This window comes from Diadema antillarum, unplaced genomic scaffold, assembly GCF_040938485.1.
Source record: "Diadema antillarum isolate AM-2024a unplaced genomic scaffold, OU_Dant_1.0 seq00000512_RagTag, whole genome shotgun sequence".
Taxonomy (NCBI): domain Eukaryota; kingdom Metazoa; phylum Echinodermata; class Echinoidea; order Diadematoida; family Diadematidae; genus Diadema; species Diadema antillarum.
The window spans coordinates 1,079,882-1,099,683 of NW_027271466.1; the positions used below are offsets into that span (position 1 = coordinate 1,079,882).

The window sequence follows — 19,802 nt, forward strand, 5'->3', positions numbered from 1 at the left end:
AAGCAGACTTTTTGACTGTAAATATGCTTTTACTGAAAAAAAAATATTAAAAAAAATAATCCTCTGATAGAAATATTAATCTTCAGTAAGGAACACTTCACAAAAGCAAGACAGCACATGCAATACAACACGGTCACCAAAACTTAAAAAACTAAAATTGCTAAAAAGATGTCATTGGAAGAATGTAAGATTGCACCCTCCTTACCTAATGAGATGGATAGGAGAAGTGCTCCGCCCACCAACATCTTTGGGTGACAGCACAAGGGCCGAGAGCTTCCAAGACACGTGGGTAGCAAAGTGCAGGCACTCGGCACTCTCTACCAGGCGAAGCACACCCTCTTTGCTGGCCGCTGCACCAGTCAATGGCTTTACACTGAGGAGCTCAGACACAGCTGTTGCTTCCTAAAAGACATTGTGTGGAAATAGGATTTTGTTTATATCAGGTATGTAGAATAGTGACCAACATGCTCTTAGAATGCTGCTTCACATGAACAAAAGATGTCATCTTGTCATACATGTACATCATAACAATTTCATTACAATCATTAATAGCTGCAGTGTTAGGCTTGCTAATTTCACATTTAATACTTTCAGCACTAGCAGAATTTGTACCAATGTCACAATCACTTTTGCTATCATCATTATCATTATCATCATCATCATCATCATCATTATCACCATCAAACTGAGTAAATGAACTCAAAGACTGGCTGATACACACTTCCAAAGTGTTGGGTAAATGCATAGTGCTAATATTCTACAGAGTGACTTTGCATAATTCATAGGACAATCGCATTATCTGAACATTGCTTCATGTACTACTATGTGAGACATGTTGTGCATAAGTGACCATGCATCATAAAACCTACGAAAGGCCATACTGGTCAATCTTCAAATACAAAGTACAGGTGTATGTCTAAAAATGTCTGTTTTTTGGTCAATAAGAGAGGTTTGGAGTTATTTGTTATTTTTTCGTTTCATTTTCTGAAAGCATTACCCTTTTTATATCTAACTTTGAAGTTAAGAAGCATATGATTTAAGTATAAATAATGAGCTTTTGCTAAAGTGCAGCTTCGCAACATAATAGAAGAAGAGAATGTTGTTCATGCTGGTTTGCAAGATTTAGTTTAATCTAAAAAAAATCCCTTCATAGTGGTTACCATAGAGATTTCAATCCACATGGTGTTCCAAACACAGTAAATGGTGAATAAGTACACTCAAATAAACTCACTCGCTTCAAAAATGTATCCGTACTGTCATTATACACAACAGGGATGCAGGGAGAACAAAATACAATTCTAGCTGACACAAAACGTAAGGTTTGATAGTGACCGCCCACCCAAATATGTCATATGACACATCAAAAATGCAAACACATGTACATAATATTCTTGTGTTTTGACACCTTCAAGTTATAGTGCTTTACAAAAATGCCAAACTGCTCTGCTGCATGGTTCAGATAAAATCATATGGGAGTCGGCTCATTATATGTCAAACCATGAAATAATATTGTTGCCATAAACAGACGAGATGAGATATATTTCAACGTTTTGGGGCACAATCCACATCACCCAGGGATTCATTTCACTTGACCTTTGACATTTGAAAATATGAGCTCTTTCTGCAGCTGTTTCAATATTCAGATGGCTTCTACCAAGAAATGCAATTTTCACTCAATTTGCTGATTTTGGAAGGAACAGTTGAATACCACTATAATTTAAGAGCAAGTGTTAGGCCACAAGAATACCACAATTACCTACCCAACCTAGCACTTATTTTAAATCTTTATAGAGCAACTTTTTAAGAGCATTACGCTGATAGGGGACTAGAAGACAGTGTTACTATTCATCTCACATTCTATAAACCATGGTGAAATTATTGATTTCGGGGGGCATTTTTTGTTCACACATTGCAACGACTTTTTAAAACGAGGAAGGAACAAACGACTAGGAAGGCACGTAAATCCCTACGCAACAAATCAAGTCCTCAAATATTCATACCTGACAACAGAAACAAACAAAAATGCAAAGATCATCAAAACAAACACCAAATGTGAAACCTGAACATTGGACCTGAGGCCAAGCACACTCAGATTCAATGACATGCAGCACTCCAGACGTTTTGAGACAGCGGCTTGAAACGGAATATTATGAGATGACCTCTGACCCGACAAAAATCCATTGTTATGACAACGGGCTGCCAGCCACTGCAGCCCGGGGGTTGAAAAGGGTTGAAATAGAACCCAGCTGAAGACAGATCACCGCTCATGTTTCGTTGTTAATTGCTCCCAAAGAAGTACTAACATCTGCTCACAATCTTTTTTAACTTCTCATTTAGTCTCTCTTGTGACCAATCGTCAGAAAGCAAAAAAGTTAGACAGAAAAGAGTGAAACAAACCCAGAGTAAGTACATCAATCTACTAAGGAAATCTGCATATCCACAGGGGGTGATTTCAGCACTGAACTTGAGCAAAAGTTGAAACAGACTCGTAATCATCGATTGGGAATCATTTCAGCAGTACCCACAAGAAACAACTAAACACCTTTTGACTGGGAGTGACTGTGAAAGTACAAAGACCTAATGACAAGGTATAAAGGCAAATCACAATACCTGCAAATTATTAATGATTTTCAGTGGAAGGACATCATATGAGTCTCATATCACTGTCTATCTGTCTGTCTGTCTAGGAGTTAGTTCATAAATTTTGATGCAGTGTACTCACAAATATATCAAACAATAAACAATGAGAAGGGTGGGATGCCAAAGTAAAGAATATAGTGCAATACCAAAGATAAATTGACCGGCTGTGTACCATTGTGATGAGTTGAGAAACGGTTGCTGAGGTCATAAAAGCAAAATGTTATTTCCAAGTGTCAATTTGTGTGCAAACAAAAGACCAGCATGTTTGGTGCTCACCTGAGCAGCATATTACACATTCATGGTGCTCCACTTGAAGCAAACTACTTCGCAAATCTTGAGATTTAGGATTGCTGCAGGCTCCATAGGAAACTTTCTAGCTCCTACATTTAAGTATTTCAGTCCTGCCGTAGCAGTCAGCCACAAGCACATCACCATTTGTACAAATGATAATCCCTTCCATTCAGCTATTCAGCTCAGGTGAGCTTTAATTGTACCATCACAATACATATATATATATATATATACATATATATATATATATATATATATTTTTTTTTTTAAATGCATGCACACACATACACAAAACATTTCTGATGGCCTCAAGACATAAATATGAGCACTTTGTACATTTATCCATTTCACTAAGGACATAGTTTTACGAGAGACTGTGGACTTGCACTCACTTTAGGCATCCAATTTAAGGCCTAACCTGCACGTCCTTCCACTGGAATCAATTGCACATGCATTTCTACACAACCTGAAGCCTAAATTCTGGAAGCGAAGATAAATGTAGTGTAGATAAAATGCATTTATAAGTAGCTGATGCATATTCCTGACATGGTCTACCATTGAAGGCACTCAAAAATGCATATCCACACACGCACACAACACACACACACACACACACACGCACACACACGCACACACACACACACACACACACACACACACACGCACACACACACATACAACAGTGATTGCTCCACTGAAATGCTCATTTGACATTTTGAGAGAAATGTAATGTTATGAAATGTCTTCCAGCCCTCATATGATTCATGAAATTTGGTAATTAGACCCACATCTTCATCAGCTCCTATATGTCTTCGTGCATTAAACAAACTCAAAACATCTACTCAGCATTCAAATGTTTTTCTCTGCTTCATGCGCTATGGAATGTCTGTAAGCCATACCTGGCATCAAACTAAACAAAAGATTAATACAAAAGAGAATGTTTACCTGTTCAGAGCCAGCCATTCCGTTCCATCCCCACTTGCCCACAACGCTGGGTGGCAACTTGGGGTTGGCCACCACAAGGGCGGGCTGCATGCCACTGCTGGATGGTGTCCGCTGCTCCCAGTACAGGTTGAGGTTGAGCGCCCTCAATGAAGGCACCATGCGAATGTTGAACCTCTCATGGAGTGACTCGGTGGAGGAGCCACCCTTAAGGATGGCAAAAGGCACCAGGTACAGGTCACCTGAAGTTGGAGAATATTAAGGTAAAACCGATTAATTAATGCCTGATGCATACCATGATTCATTTTAGTTTTCTCCATGCAATAAACGTATTGATGCATACAATGTATTTTATTCTTTCTCCATTTCAGGCCAAAATGGTTTAAACATATCAATTCAAGCATCATGTTCAGTAAACCTTGTACAGGAAGCCTTCATACAAACAAAACAAGCAGAGGAGATGTTGCTCAACAATATAAGAAATGATTATGGTGAGTATTTGGCTCATTTTCAATCAACATTTTAATTCATAAGTCACCTATTTCACTTACAAAATTGAGATATCACACATGGCTACTTACCTTCCAATACCAGCACAAGATCTGAGCGAGGTGTGTCTGGCCCATTGGGCTGTGGCATTGCGTCTTCCAGAGGGGATATCAGCACGTCGTATAGCGCCCTCAGTGGTGGCTTCCCAGACCATGACTTCTGGCGGAGGATCCTGGAGGCCGCCTCCCTCCGCGCCAGGCTGCCATTGAGGCTGCCTACCCCACTGAGCTGGCTGGCCAGGCTGGCGACGCTGCGTGCCGAGCTGTTGATGATGTGGTTGCGGTTGGTGAGACGCAGGAAGCTGCTGCGATCCGGGTCCAGCTTGGCACTCAGTTCCTCCAGGTGCTGCTGTAGCAGCTCGTCCGCCTCACTCTCCGTCTCGCTGGTGATGTCCCCACTGGAGTAGTGATGGTGGCTGTCCACGCCCAGTGCCTCTCGGGCATGGCTGATGTACTGCTCCAAGAGGGCAGTAGAGGCGTAGGACACACCCGTCCCCGATGCCATGCTGAGGTTAAGGGAGGGCAGGGAGGTGTTGGAGGACGCAGTGGAGGACTGGTCATCTGATGTCGGGTCCTTGTCAATGTGGGCCAAGTCACAATCATGGAACTTAACAATACCTGGAAGGAAAAAAAAATATAGAATTTGCAACATATTTCATGAACAAATCAAATTTTTATCTTATCATATTTCACCAACTATGAACTTTGGCACTTGAACTAGGTCTTGTGCTAAGGCCAATGCTGCTGTTACTACATAACTACCCATTTGCAATTATTCCAATAAACATACATTTAACTGATCACAATTATTCATTGCCTGCTGGAAAACAAAATAAATTAAGTTTAGCATCTTTCTGGTTGCTATCTAATTTGTCACTCCACATAGCATTCTTGAAAGCTATAGCAGAAGTTTTTTCATCTTCTTTTCTACAAAACATTCTTAACATATAAACTGCAAAATAACCGCACGAAAAACAGAAAGAATAATTACAAAGAGAGAAATAAAAAAAGTTGTTACATACCATCACCAGGAGTCATGAGCCAACTGTAGAGATGTCCATCAGCTATAGAAAAGTAGAGAATATTAGCACTCTGTCTGCTGACCAGCTCCTGAATCACATCATTGGTCATCAGGCTTGCATCAAAGTGATCACCCACAGCAGCCTCCCCACTCTGGCGCTCCAGGAGCAAGTCAACAAAGGCTCTCGTCCTCCCACGCTCAGCCACAGCTAGTGCTTCATCTGTGCGCTCCAGAGCAACAAGGACTCGCTGGAGGGCTTGGTAGGAGGCAGACTGGGCATCGAACAGGGACAGCTTGTACTCCCCACTCCCTTGTGATTCCCTGCGGATATGCTCAAAGAGTTCTGTGGCACGGTACAGCTCGTGCTGGGCATCATCAAGCTTGTTGTTGGACCACAGGGCCAGGCCAAGCCTGTGTCGGATCTTGGCCTCGTCTTCCTTGCGACCCAGCTGGTTGGCTATTTGCAGTCCTTGCTTGAAATATGTGACACTCTGGGAAAAGTTTCTGAGAGCGTGGTGGACACGCCCGAGACTTGCATATGCCAGGGTCTTAGCTACACGATCATTAACCTGAGCAGCAATGCTCAGGTGTTGTTCTTGATACATGATGGCCTTCTGGTAGTTGCCCAGTGATTCCTGAGTGACACCTAAGTTACCAAATGCCCTACCCTGACAAGAAAGGTTGTTGGTCTCTTCGGCAATCTTCAAGTCATCCTCGTGGAACTCCAATGCCTTTTCATACTCACCCATTTGCTGGTAGACACCACCAAGCCCACAGGCAGCGTCTGCCTGGCCAGCTTTGTCATTCGTTTCCAGTGTGATTCGCAACTGGTTTTCCAGGCAGGATATTGCTTGCTCAAAGTTGCCCATGAGACTGTGCAGACACCCGAGTTCCCCGTAGGCAGATGCCTTTGCAGTGGAAGAGTTTGTTTCGTGTGCAAGCACTAATCGCTTCTCGTAGTAAAACGATGCCTGCTGGAGATTGCCGAGAGAGCGATGAACGTTCCCCAAGCCATGATATGCTTTGTCCTGCTCCTCAGCACTATTAGTCCTCTGTGCCATAAACAAGTACTGCTCGTAGTACTTCACCGCTTCCTCCATGTCACCAAGTGCTTCATAGCACTCTGCTAAGTTCCGGAAAGCACTTGCACGATTCTGCAGCGCCACGTTGCCCCCTACCTGTTCCAGTGCTGCAAGCTGCTCTTCAAAGTAGCCCAGGGCATCTTCAAAGAGATTCATGTTCATCTTTGTGATGCCTAGATTACCATGTGCCTGTGCCTGGATGGGTCCATCATTTACCTCCCTTGCCCTAGCCAGCTGCTCCTCGTAACACTTGAAAGCATCAAGAAATTTTCCCAGGGCTGTGTGCACAGCCCCAAGGTGACTGTGGGCCTTGCATTCTCCTTGGATATCATTGAGCTCCTGGTAGAGCTGTAGCTCCTGGGTATGGTGAGCCAAAGCCTTGTCATAGTGCTTCAGTTTCCTCTGGGTTGCACCGAGGGCACCATAGGCTGTTGCTTCCAGTGCTTTGTTGCTTACTTGCTTTGCGAGTTGTAACTGCTGCTCATAGAATCGAACTGCTCCCTCAATGTCCTTCTTGGCCATGTAGATGTCTCCCAAATTGCCAAGGGCACGGAACTTTCCCGGTGCATTTTTGACCTGCTGCGCTATTGTCAGGAAACACTTCTGACAATCCTCTGCTCGCTCAAAATTACCCAACGTCCTGTATGCAAGTCCAAGATTACAATATGCCCGTCCCATCCATACTTTGTCCTTCTGATCTCTTGCCAGTAAGAGATCCTTCTCATAGAACTGGACCGCTGACTTGTAATTGCCCAATGAGTAGTGAGCGTACCCGAGATTATGATACCCCTTGCCCTGCCCCTCTAAATCTTTAACTTCCTTGGCCAGTGCCAGATATCTCTCATAGAATGGGATTGCTTGTTGGAACTCCCCGCGAGAACTGTGATAGTTGCCCAGATTACTGAGAGCCCTCGCTTCACTGGCCTTGTCTCTCAGTTCTGCAGCTATCGCTAAGTGTCCCTGATAGTGCTCCATGGCCTTCTCCTTCATGTTCATCGCCTGGTAGGCCACAGCCAGGTTTCCATGGGTGCATGCTTCTGCCCCCCTGTCATTGACCTCCCGTGATATTGTTAGTTCCTGCTTGTGGTACTTGATAGCCTGCTCGTGCTGGTTCAGGGCGCTGTAGGCATTGCCCATGTTGCCATAGGCACGCCCCATTGCCCCGCGGTCGTTCATCTCCATGGCGATGTTGAGATGTGCCTTGTGTAGCTTCAGGGCTGTCTCGTACTGTCCTTGTTGCTGGTAAACAATGCCTAGATTTGAGCATGCCTGTGCTTCCACTAGCTTGTCCTTTGTGCTCAGTGCTATGTTGAGTTGCTGCTCATGACACTGCTTTGCTGAGTTAAGGTCCCCAGAACACCTCGCTGCATGCCCAAGTCCGGCATATGCTCTAGCCTCCATTGCACGATTCTCCTGGAGCTTGGCTATTCCTAGAACCTCAGTGTGATAGTGTGAGGCTTTGTCAAAGTTCCTACGATAATGGAAAGCACTGCCAAGATTACTGTAGGCCCGGGCCTCCTCAGTTCTATTTTCAAGTTGCTTTGCAATCTCCAAGTGCTGTTTGTGGCACTCCAAAGCCTTGTCAAAGTCCCCAAGTGCCAGCTGCACGGCACCGACATTACCGATCTCCCGTGCCTCAAACTGCTTATCGTTGAGTTGCCTTGCCAGAGTGACACATTGTTTGTGAGTGGTGAGTGCATTCGGGAAGTCCCCAATGGCTGAGTATACATGACCTAAGGATGAGAACCACAAATACCGAATATTAATAGCAACCAATTGATGACAAATCCAACAGTTCATAAAGAGTCACCAAGATTGGGATCAAATGAACCAGTGAGATCACTAAACAAATGCAACATACATTGCAGGTGTGGTCCACCGGGTGGGGTAACACAGTTAAAGCCTTGCAATGGTTGTGCGGGGTACTAACTCTTAGACATCAAACACCACAATGACTATGCATTAACAAAGGGAGATTTTGTACTATTCAGTACTGAGTGATTCTGTAAAAGAAAATAACAACAAAAAATGTACATTGCATCATCAGCAACAGTAAGTTTGAATACATACAAGTGGCCAAGCTAACATTACCAAATACATTACTTGCTCAAACCAGGAAAGCATCAACTGGCAAATCAACACTGTGTCAGGATGTCCCTGCATGTCATACAATTTCATGGAATTTCTAGGTAGGTCCATGAGAAGTGGGAGTTATGCTTATACCATTGCTGTCATACTGCAAGTAATTAAGCTAGAATTGTACCCTCTATTAGATTTGCCCTATTACATTAAGTTGCAATGATTTTTTTTTAAATGTTTTTTCACTAAAGAGGACCTGACCTGATTAATAATTTGTATTTGTTATTTCAAAGCTTGCTTGTCTGTTATCGCAGATTACATGATACTAAATACTATACTTTGATTACAAGCTCTCAGAGAACTAGAGCAACTTTTGCAACCAAAATCACTGACCCTGATAACCACTTGGGGATTATTCCCACAGTATAGAGAGACTGCTCTCAACATGTGTGCATCTACTGTTATACATGTACTATTTGTGCAACAAATGACAGCAATAACAGTATTGGCATTTAAGATATCAGATCAAATCACAGTGACTGATAACTAATCATCAATAGTCCAATGCCATCTGCCACAGCATGCAGTCAATAACTCCTCCAGATAATATGATTGTTGGTAGCATGGGGGAAAAAAATCAATATTCAAATAGTTGTGGGAAACAGACTAAAATTGACTTGAGCAGAAGCCTTACTCAAAAAAGGCATACAGAGGGGGGGGGGGGTGGAGTTATCATATCTTCTCGAGTTCACATCATTTCCATCATCTGGTAAGGACTTTCTCACAGGATTTAGAAGTATGGATTGATTTGTGCGATCAAAAGATTGCATTGTGCAGTTGAAGTAGAGTCAATTTGTTTGACTGAACCTTACTCTTACCAAATCATTGTTCAGTAAAGAGCAAGATATTTTGCCAGTGAAGGGTTGTATGGATACAGATTTCGTTAATATCTCTGATATCCCAGAAATACTTCAGTGAGTTTTAGAATGCATTCAAATGACTATTAGTGCCCTGTTGCTGATCCATACAGTAGTATCTTGAGGTGGACAGGTAGTATACAATGAAATTAACAGGCCCTATAGCAAGGGTAACAGGTTAAAACACCAGAGGTGACAGGGCCCAACACCAAGGGTGACATGCCCTAAACAGGCAATGTTGGCTAGAAAAAAACTAAGAGCAATATGGTCCAACACCTCCACAACATGGGTGATGGGCTTTACACCAAGAGTGTTGGACCCTACACACCGAGGGTTGGTCAAAACACTAAGAACGACAAGCCCAATACCAAGGGTAACAGGTTTGAACACTAAAGGTGTCAGGGCCCAAAACTAGTGGTGAGAAGCCCTATAAAAATGACAGCGTTGGCCCAAAAACACTAAAGGTGACAGGCCATATAAGTGAGGTAAATTGTTGTACCTAGACTGCTAAGTGCGGAGGCGGCCACATTCCGGTCCTTCTGCTTCATGGCCAGGTAGAGCTGAAAGTGGTGGTGTGTGAGGGCCTCCTTGTAGTTGCGCTGAGAGAAGTATGCTGCCCCCAAGTTGCCGTGAGCTCTGCATTCACCAACATGGTCACCTAGGTGAGTGCATGTGTAGAAAGAAAGACATAGTATGATCATATGGGCCCCACATACAGAGAAAATGATGATAGTGACATAAAAACAACAACAACAAGGCCTCCAAACTTGAAACTAGGTGAAGTTTATCCCTTTGAATTTGCTTGTATATCCAAAATTTGCCTTTTTGCAGATTTGATTTTTCATTGCATTTGGTCTGCTTTTACTCAGGGATTATTCAATCACTAATCACAATTGCACTTTAATAAATATCACAGATCACAACAAAGAAGGAAAAAGAAAAATCAGGGTCACACAGTAGCTCTAATAGTACGAGTGCATTTCCAAATTCATATTCAAACTGCCTTTTATGCAAACTCTCAGGTTACTTCCAATGACATTGTAGCTTACATGAACATAAATCTTTCTCACAAACCCAGTGTACTGGCCACATAAAGCATTCCTTGATATATCTAAATTGATGCTGTAAAGGTCTTCTTGTGACGATAAAACTCAAGTGGAAGAACATCAACTTTCTAATACAGCCTTTGACTACATTTTCTCTTATGTCAGAAGGCATAAGACCCAGAAGCTGAATCAACATTGATCAACCAGCAGAGCATAAAACTCAAGAGGTAGATCAACATCAACTCTCTCCGGCATTATCTCTGACACCAGATGACCCTTCTTTGCACTTACTGAGTGACTTAGCCACAGAGAGATCCTGGTGCATGAAGGATATAGCCTTCTCGGTGTTTCCCAGCCCCCAGTGTGCGCTGCTCAGGGCCGAGAACACTGAACCTCTCAGCTTCAGACTGCTCGTGCCTGTAAATTGTTACAAAGGAAAAGAAAAACACAAACTTAGGATCTCTTGTTTCTTTCATTGACAACTACACTCCCACATCCTAACAATAATTAAAAGTACTGTAAAACCTAAAAATTTTATGTCCATGAAATTTGAGAATTTTGTGAGGAGATAAGATTCATTAAAGTAAACTGCATGCAAAAGTTTTCGTCTACACATTACATTGAAAGCCATCAGCAATGCACAAAAGTCATTCTGCGAATGTTTCTGGTTTTACAGCAATTGATTGAATTGGTTGAACCACTACAATTTGAACTATAGATGTGACTACGAATATCCACATCTAAACCTCTATACGAGAAATTAGCTATGCGGCCTTGCTTGGGGACAAGTACTGGAGACTTGAAACCAAGACCTGCCTATTACAAGTCCAGCATCTGCAAACTGCTGGACCAGTAACATCTCCAATCTCCATTTATATGTCTATCCTAGCACCTAAGCATGCCAGCCACAGTAATACATGTATGCAATATGCTTTTACTGGGTCACTGCACACAGCCATCTACTCTACTGCTATCCCTAAAGGATATATATACATCAAGTATATGAAAACAATGAGACTGACACCACAGATGTCATTCCCTGGGAAGAGCCCATCTCTTGCTGCCCTCTCCTCCAACCCGAGAGGTTTGGAGGGGAAGCCATTAGGGAGCTCAAAATGGAATGTGAGAAGCCAAACAGGGCAGGCTTTGGCGAGTAAATATTTTGGGTCATTCAGGATCTTTGCTCCCGTTCCTCTTCTGTTCTTGAAGAAGACAAAAAGTTTTAAGGTAACAGCAGGAAAGATGGATTCTCGTTTGAGAACCTGTTAGTAATGACTGTCTCTGGCCAACTCAAAGACCTACAGTAAAATCTTAGATTTATATTTTACCTAGTATTATGTGTCCTCTTTCTTTTAGTATCAATGTAGACTCTTCTCTAACAAAACCTGTCTTATTTTGCAACTAATCTCCCACTATGGAAACCATGGGGAAGAACATGAAATGGCTCATCGGCATTACAGGTATACATGTCAATATTCAATATATCAATCTTTATATCTAATATGCTCTACAACAGTTATGGAATTACACGATATATCCCAGAATGCAGAAATATGAACGTAGATCATTAAAACAATCGCTGAAAACTCTTTTGGAACATTATTTCACTATCATTTCTGGCTGCCTCTGAGCCAGTCTATTGTTTGCTCAACTTGTGCCTCCTCTGCTTTAATTTCTGGACCCGTTGAGGACAGACTGATTTTGCTGTAACATACAGTTTCCATAGACACATGCCCCAGTATTTTCAGGACTCGTCTTCAGTGGGTTAACATTCTTACAACATGTTTTTGTTATCTCATAGTGTATAATCCTTCCTCTATTGCCTTTACCATTTCTTGCTCACAAAACTGCTTCACCACTTTTTATCTGAGTTTATTTTTTTTCTTTTTTGCTGTATTTCAAACCCAAAAAAGTGCACCTGACTCTAAACTATAGGCATACACAGACACTGAAGGGTAGACCAGCTGCTGCTGATTCAAGTCTCTTATCACATTTTCAAGAGTCTCTTCAACATTTCAAAGGAGTCTCCCCCACTTTGGTTGTTGTGGTTTTCCCACTACCCAAAAAATCCCCCTTCCTAAAGTACAGCGAACCATCCTTCTCCAGCTTTTAAGGAGGAGGCATTCGTACATGATCAAATTCCAAGTGCGTTTCGTTTTAGAATTTCAGCAGTTCCTTTCTACAGTACTCTTTCCTGCTGATCTCTCTATGAGGATTGTGATTACACGTACATAATATGTGCCTCATCTTCCATCAATTAAACTTCCCATCCAGCTTTGAAATTGATAAACAGATGTGATAAAAGTTACAAACAGCAATCCAACTTGACAGGGAATCATGCCATAATGTCATCACATCTCAAGTAAAATTCACATTTACATTAGCATTACAAGAAAGGGCACACCCAAAAAGGGAAAAAATAATCCTCATATCAATACAGAAATAATTCTATGAAGGATCAAAAATCACTGGAACCTTTTACTAAAAGTAAATTATAATAATCTGAAAATTAAGTGTTTATAGAAAATGCACAAAATATTCTAATGCCTTTCTGGCAGGCCACAAAAGAAGAAAGAAAAAAATTAGCACCTTCTGCGGTACACATTACCATATCTATGTACATAAACACTCTTATATTTCATAACTGGGGTCGGAGCACTTACCAATCTTGAGGGCGGACTCAAGGACGACAAGGGAGGAGGCGTGATAGCCGGCCGCTAGCAGCTCTTGACCAATGACCGATATGATCACAAAAGGACTCTTGTCCAGGTTCATTGAGACAAGCTGCTTGTAGGTTGGCTCGAAATTGTCTAGACGGAAAAGAACAATTCAATAGTTTACAAGATTTACTTCCTTGCACAATGTTTCTTCAGAACAGCTAAATTACATATATCTGATAATATCCAGATAATAAATACTTGGGAAGCAGACAGCACTTTACAGGTAATATATTTTTGTTTTGTTTTGGTTTTTTTGCCACAGCAATTATAGAAAATTGATTTAAAAACAATTTTGCAAAGAAAACTACATGAATTACAGCCTCAGAAACTGCATACTTTTTTATACCACGCATTAAAAATCTTCAATATTCCCTTCATGTGTTTAGTGTTGAAGGGTGTTCTCTGTATTAGCTTGATTTGATTGCTGAATTTAGATATGAAGTTGCTTGAATATTGTACGATCAAAACTGTTTCCTAATAGACCCATTTCTTAACAAAGTGTTCAATATTTGTGATTCTAAGACAAGACTGCATTTGTAAAAGACCTGAAAGCCTTCACGCTACCACTAATTTAATTTGATTTACTTTTAATTACTTTAATTACTTTATCTTTATATTGGAAACTGGACCTATGAACCTGTGTGAAAATAAAGTGTGAAAAATAGATCTTATAGCATAAGGAGTGGTGCAATTTCATCTTGTCCAATTGGAAACCGCATTCCTGCAAGTACGAATGCGATTGTCCAAGAATGCATCGAAATCAAACACAAGAATTCATCAACCTGAAAGCTGTTATCCATCACAATTTGTACATTCTCCAGGCACATCTCTTGTTTGGGGGGGGGGGGGGTGGTTGCACCTTTACATTAAATATATCAACACCAGTTGCATCATATGTCCGAACTTCCTGAAGGCTACAATCACTCAATCATTCAAGAACAACAGAGAATCAAAGCAGAAAGGGAAAGCGTAATCTCTGACACAGAATAAAACGATGAAAAAAAAGACAAAACAAGCTGAAAGGCATCAAGAAATGAAAAGGCAATATCATTCCTCTACCTCCCAAAAGACCACCATCTGTGGGGAAGGAAATATTCTTATTTTCACTTCCTTAACTCCTTTTCTCTCTCTTTTTTTTGGGTAAAATTCAGGATATGCAATCGCTTTGGATCAATTTTTCTGAGAGGTTTGCTCAAGGCTATCCATGTTTATTGACGTCCAGTATTGTATGTTTTTTACTTGTTTTTGCTTTCTTTTTCAAGGGTTGTCATGAAGGAAATAAATTGCAGAGCCTCTGAAACAATCTCAGATCGGCTTCTTCCTCTGCGGTTTAATCATTATTGGTTTTGGAGAGGATTACGTAGATAGCTTTCTCTCTCTCGTCATCTCTTTCTGTCTGTTTCTCTTGGATTCTTTCTTTCCGCAGGTGTTGATGAGGATGTGCGCTCTCTTTCCCACCTTGAATGCACAATGCTTTGATTTCCTCCACTGAACGGGACAAAAGCACAGCTTTGTAGATTGTTCGCCACACACCCTATGGCGTTGTATTTAATTCTCCTCATTCCAGCTCAACGTCAACCTCCCCCCCCCCCCCCCAATGAAAAAAAAAAAATACCTGCAGGCTTCATGCCGTTTCATCCGTACGACTGCATTACAATGTAAAACAAGGTCTGCATACTATTTTTTCCCCTTATATCCTTTGCAGTCACTCTCTTACAAAATTTGACTCAGAAAGTCACAAATGAGGTAATGCAGAAAATTGATGCTGGTATTGGTGTCCTTGCAAACTTGCAAACCTTTTCCGAAATTCTCATTCCTTCCTCCTAGCTTTGATGGCAGTGATGCCAGGCAAATGATGCAGTCTTTCCTATGAAAGTGAGCCTCCTAAAATCTGACTCACTCGAATAATAGATGTATATAATTTCATCCATTTACGACAACCCTACGCCTCTGCTGGTACAAGCGGAACCACAACCTCTCCGCTTAAATTTAAGTTACTCTACATCATAATAGACCTACAAGAAACTCTGTCCCTGTCTGTGATGTGTAAGAGATATCGCATACATCAATTCATTCACTGAAAGGAAAGAAATCTACACTGAACTCCGTCGGATGTCCACCGGCACTGGTAGGAATGACAGCAAATTTTGTCCTGCGCTGCATTGTTTGTTTCGCTGGTTTACGGTTACCTATACGGTTTCTTTCACAGGGTGAAGTCAATGCCTTCTGTGTGTATCCTTCTAGCAAGTTGCATATACTTGTATATCGTCTCTCAACCTGGCATTTATAGTCATTTATATTTCCCTTTTCTCTCAATATCTTCCTTTCTCTCTCTCTTTCTCTTTCCTTTTCCTTCCTCACTTTTTCTCCTGTCAATGTTTACTGATATCTCCAGTAGGATGCACTCATGAGAAAACAACAACAACTGAAAACACACCAAATTTTTACAGGTGCACATGAAGTTCATCGACTGAGGTGGGTATTTTTATCACCTCCCGCTTGCTGGAATTTTACTGCTTTTCCCTTTCCCATCTAAATATCATGTCTGCATATATATGGAACAGGCTTCATAAATCTTGGAGAGCCTCCATCATATAAATTAAAAAAAAAAAGGCTGGTTTGAATTTCAAGAGGCTGGCCATAGAGTGTGGAGGAGTAGAAGTCATAAATATTTGATAACTGTCAGAGCTAAAAAAAGTCTACACCAGGAAGGCTATCTTTTCTTCCATCTTTTTTCTTTCTATTTCTTCTTTTCTTTCCTTTCTTTGTTGTTGTCTATACTGCTTCAGATTCTTCCCCTCTTAACTTGGCATTTTTCTACCCAAAAAAAGTAATAATTTGTTTTTGTTTTGAACAGATGAAGAATAACAGCAATAATGAAACCATCTTTGCTGATTATTTCTAAATTCTTCTCCTTTCTCTTTTTCTCTTCCTCATCTTTTTTTTTTTTTCTTGTTGACCCACTTTGAAAATCAAGCTAGAAATTTTTGGTGTTTTCATGAATAAAAGTGCACTTCACGTTTGCACTAGTTGAACAATTCACTGAAATCTAATTCAATGCTGAAACAAGGGGCAGTTTGTTTATATCGGCACATACTATCCAAAACACGATGACCTCCCTTGCAATTTGCACATTACATTGCTGCAACGTTTTGGAGTGTGCATAATACTAATGACCTTCTCTCCTATTCAAATTTCTGTAAGTTAAATACGATGTTAAAAGGCTGATTAAAAATCAGAGTGACCACAAAATCAAGATGAACCCTTGCAATTTGCTCAGAAAAGGAAGAAAAAGAAAGTTTAAGTTCAAGCTAAATATTCTAAATACAGATCTCATTAATAATAGTGATTTTTTTTTTAAATGAAGTTGATATCTTCCTGTTAGCCACATAGCATGAAATGAACATTTCCACATGCACTTCTGGAAACCACATGTTCCCACCTGTAGGTAATATCTTGAATAAGAAGACTCTCAAGAGTGAAAATGACCACAAAAAAGGGCTGTTTCTTGTAACAAGGGGAGAGGGGATGCCAAAAAAGACTGTTCCCTTTCAATATGAAAACAATAACAATCTATTATCGCATTGTTAGATCAAATGAAATATATATGCATGCATATATTATTATGTCTGCACAGAATACAGTATTAATTCTGCCAGCATAACTTGCCGGGAAGTTCTCCTCTTGTGATCGAGTGCCTGGACATAATAATAATATAAAACTTTTCAGTATGTTTGCCGAATGATGATACAGTTCCAGCGAGATCGCGAGTCAATATTTGCCCATCATCAGGGTCCTTTGAAGCGAGCGTACCTCGATTTGCAAGTTTTGCTCCAGCCTTTCATCGCCTCAACAAGGTATGAATAATTCGCCAGTAAAATGCAAACATAGGCAACAGCAAAAAAAAAAAAAGTCTTGTCGGCCAGGTTGCATTCACCCTTCCACCTACCTATCACCTAAACCATATGGACTGTGTCTGACTTCTTTAGTCGGTTATCAACACCTGCATAAAGCAGCCGGCAATTTCACACAGATGTTCATCATTTGACAAGGAATAACTAGCATTTCACTGCTTACCATGCAACGATATACCACAACTTAATAGTTTGGTATATTGATCATTGTATTTGTGCTATTTGTCCAATGTCATTATCTAGAAGCATGTGATAAAGTCAGGCCTAATATCTGCATTGCCTTTAGCACAGTCCATCCGGGTAAAAGTGGTCTTGTTCTTCATGGTTGGCCGCGGTTATCCCAAAAGGATATGAATCTGATGTCATTTTGGTACTACGTGGTGTTCAGAGAGTAAAACTGATTGAGGTGCATTGTTTCATTCTCTTTTTCTTGTAAGCACTAATGAAATATTGCTTCTGGAATCTATTTAATTGCTGCATTTCTGTGAGTCCTTATGATTTTAATTTCATAACTTTCACCTGAAAATTATGGTGTACTGGAGGATCACATACTATGCACAGATCCAACTGCGTAATATAATTGAATCTTGCACCAATGCATTATCCATCCCTCCATCATCCCATTCAATCATCCATTCATCATTTGATCCATCCATCCATCTATCCATCCATCCATCTAGCTATCCATCCATCTAGCTATCCATCCATCTATCCAACCACCCATCTATCCATCCATCTATCCATCTATCTATCCATCCATCTATCCATCCATCCATCTATCCATCCATCTATCCATCTATCCATCCAGCTATCCATCCATCTAGCTATCCATCCATCTGCCCATCTATCCATCCATCCATCCATCCATCCATCCATCTATCCATCCATCTATCCATCCATCCATCCATCTATTTTTCCACCCCATCGGTCTCTTCCTTACCTTTGAGAGGAGACTTCATGGCGGCCTCCACCAGACCAGCCAGGAGCTGCAGGCTCTTTGGGTCCTGGGCCAGACCAGAGGCAAACGCTGCCAGGGCGTCGGCATGGCGACCAAGACACTGCAGAGCCACGCCCTGACGATAATAAGCCTGCATGAAGAGGAAACAAAAAGAAGAAATGGTGATTTGAAGCTGGATGACAACAGCCTGGTCTCAACATTGCACTGCAGCAGGGATGCCCACCAAAATAATATGATTTCGAATGACAGCCCTAATTTTACACTTTATCAGCTCAGGCCCATTTTGATTTCCACTTTATTACTTTTAAGTTACATAGAAAATAACAGACATTTAGAGGAACAAAACTTTGCCAACTGATAAGGCTATTCCGAGCAAGATAATTGACCAAATGAATAAACAATGAAACAGGCCACAAATATAATATCTTTTTTTATTACCTCACAGTAGTTTCCTCTTTACTTTGACACCAATTTCACATAAATCATCAACCCAATACCAACAAAGAAACTGCAACTGCATACTACCATTGTTAATAATAGCATGAAGTTCACACTCCCAACGATTTATGTTACATAGAAAAGCACAGATCTACACAAGAACAAAACTTTGACACCTGATAAGGCCATCCTGAGAAAGATATTTAGTAATGAATAAATGATGGCAACTGGTCACATATACATCAATGCTTTTCTCACCATAATTTTATCTTCCATTTGACACCCATCTCACATAAATCAACAACTCAACACCAGACACCAAACACAGGTACAGAAACTGCAACAGGCTTGTCGAGGCTGGGTATATTTGCACATACCTCGTACTCATACTGGCACTGTTTTGTAAACCTTAGAGCTCCATTCAATTCATTGCACCAACTGAAACTAAACTTCAGGTTGTACCTGAGTTTACTTGCAAAGTACTGTACGTTAAAAACTAAAAACATTCACGGCATGAAACTTTTATGAAATGTAGCCGGCATCCTCTTTCGCGGCAAGAAACTTTCACAAAATTCCACAGGCATTCTATTTATTGTGTAATCAAGCGCTTTTTCACTAAATGCTGAAAGTCAAATTTGATCAGCTTATACCCTGTTCAGAGCAGTCAACTTTCAATGAGTGCATCCACTGAGTTGATTCACTCTGAACTCCCTCTCTGTTAAACTCTCATTGAATACAGCTGCAAACAACTAGGAAAATCTGAGTATAAGGTACTCTTCACACCTCCTGTGTGACTGACAGTTCAACAGTGATTCAATGGCACACACTAGTGTGAAAAAACTAATTTCCATTGGCTGATACACTTGAAAATCAACACTCTGCTGCATGCTATTATGATCTAGTGTCCTTGCTATTAACCCATTCACTGCAACAACAAGAAGATGCTCAAAATGCCTGGTCTAGTGAGATTCTTGAACTTGTAGAAAATGGATAGAGGTGATGCCCACCCTCCCCTCACCCCTCCTTCCCCCCCCCCCCCCCTCCCAATCAGCGGGAGTTCAATGGGTAAGCAATGGGTAAAGTTCATCTGAAAGGGGTAAAAACGTTCCCCTAGATATTTCAATGTCAGCAAAAAAAATCCTCCGAGTCTCAGGAGAGAGATGATACCACTGTATCTTTTCTCTTTGAAAAAATACACATTTCAGA

General features: G+C 41.0%; 1 protein-coding gene across 1 annotated transcript in view; it reads right to left on the reverse strand.

The window, feature by feature from the left end:
• The window catches only part of LOC139734192 (tetratricopeptide repeat protein 28-like), a 139,870-nt gene that overhangs the window by 10,818 nt on the left and 109,250 nt on the right, over nucleotides 1-19,802 (reverse strand). The window contains exons 3-10 of the mRNA XM_071644997.1: nucleotides 18,141-18,288; nucleotides 13,230-13,376; nucleotides 10,858-10,983; nucleotides 10,020-10,178; nucleotides 5,444-8,257; nucleotides 4,455-5,039; nucleotides 3,877-4,115; nucleotides 206-402 (exon numbers count right to left, since the gene is read on the reverse strand). Coding sequence (XP_071501098.1) covers nucleotides 206-402; nucleotides 3,877-4,115; nucleotides 4,455-5,039; nucleotides 5,444-8,257; nucleotides 10,020-10,178; nucleotides 10,858-10,983; nucleotides 13,230-13,376; nucleotides 18,141-18,288 — 4,415 coding nt within the window. The remainder of the gene's footprint in view (nucleotides 1-205; nucleotides 403-3,876; nucleotides 4,116-4,454; nucleotides 5,040-5,443; nucleotides 8,258-10,019; nucleotides 10,179-10,857; nucleotides 10,984-13,229; nucleotides 13,377-18,140; nucleotides 18,289-19,802) is intronic.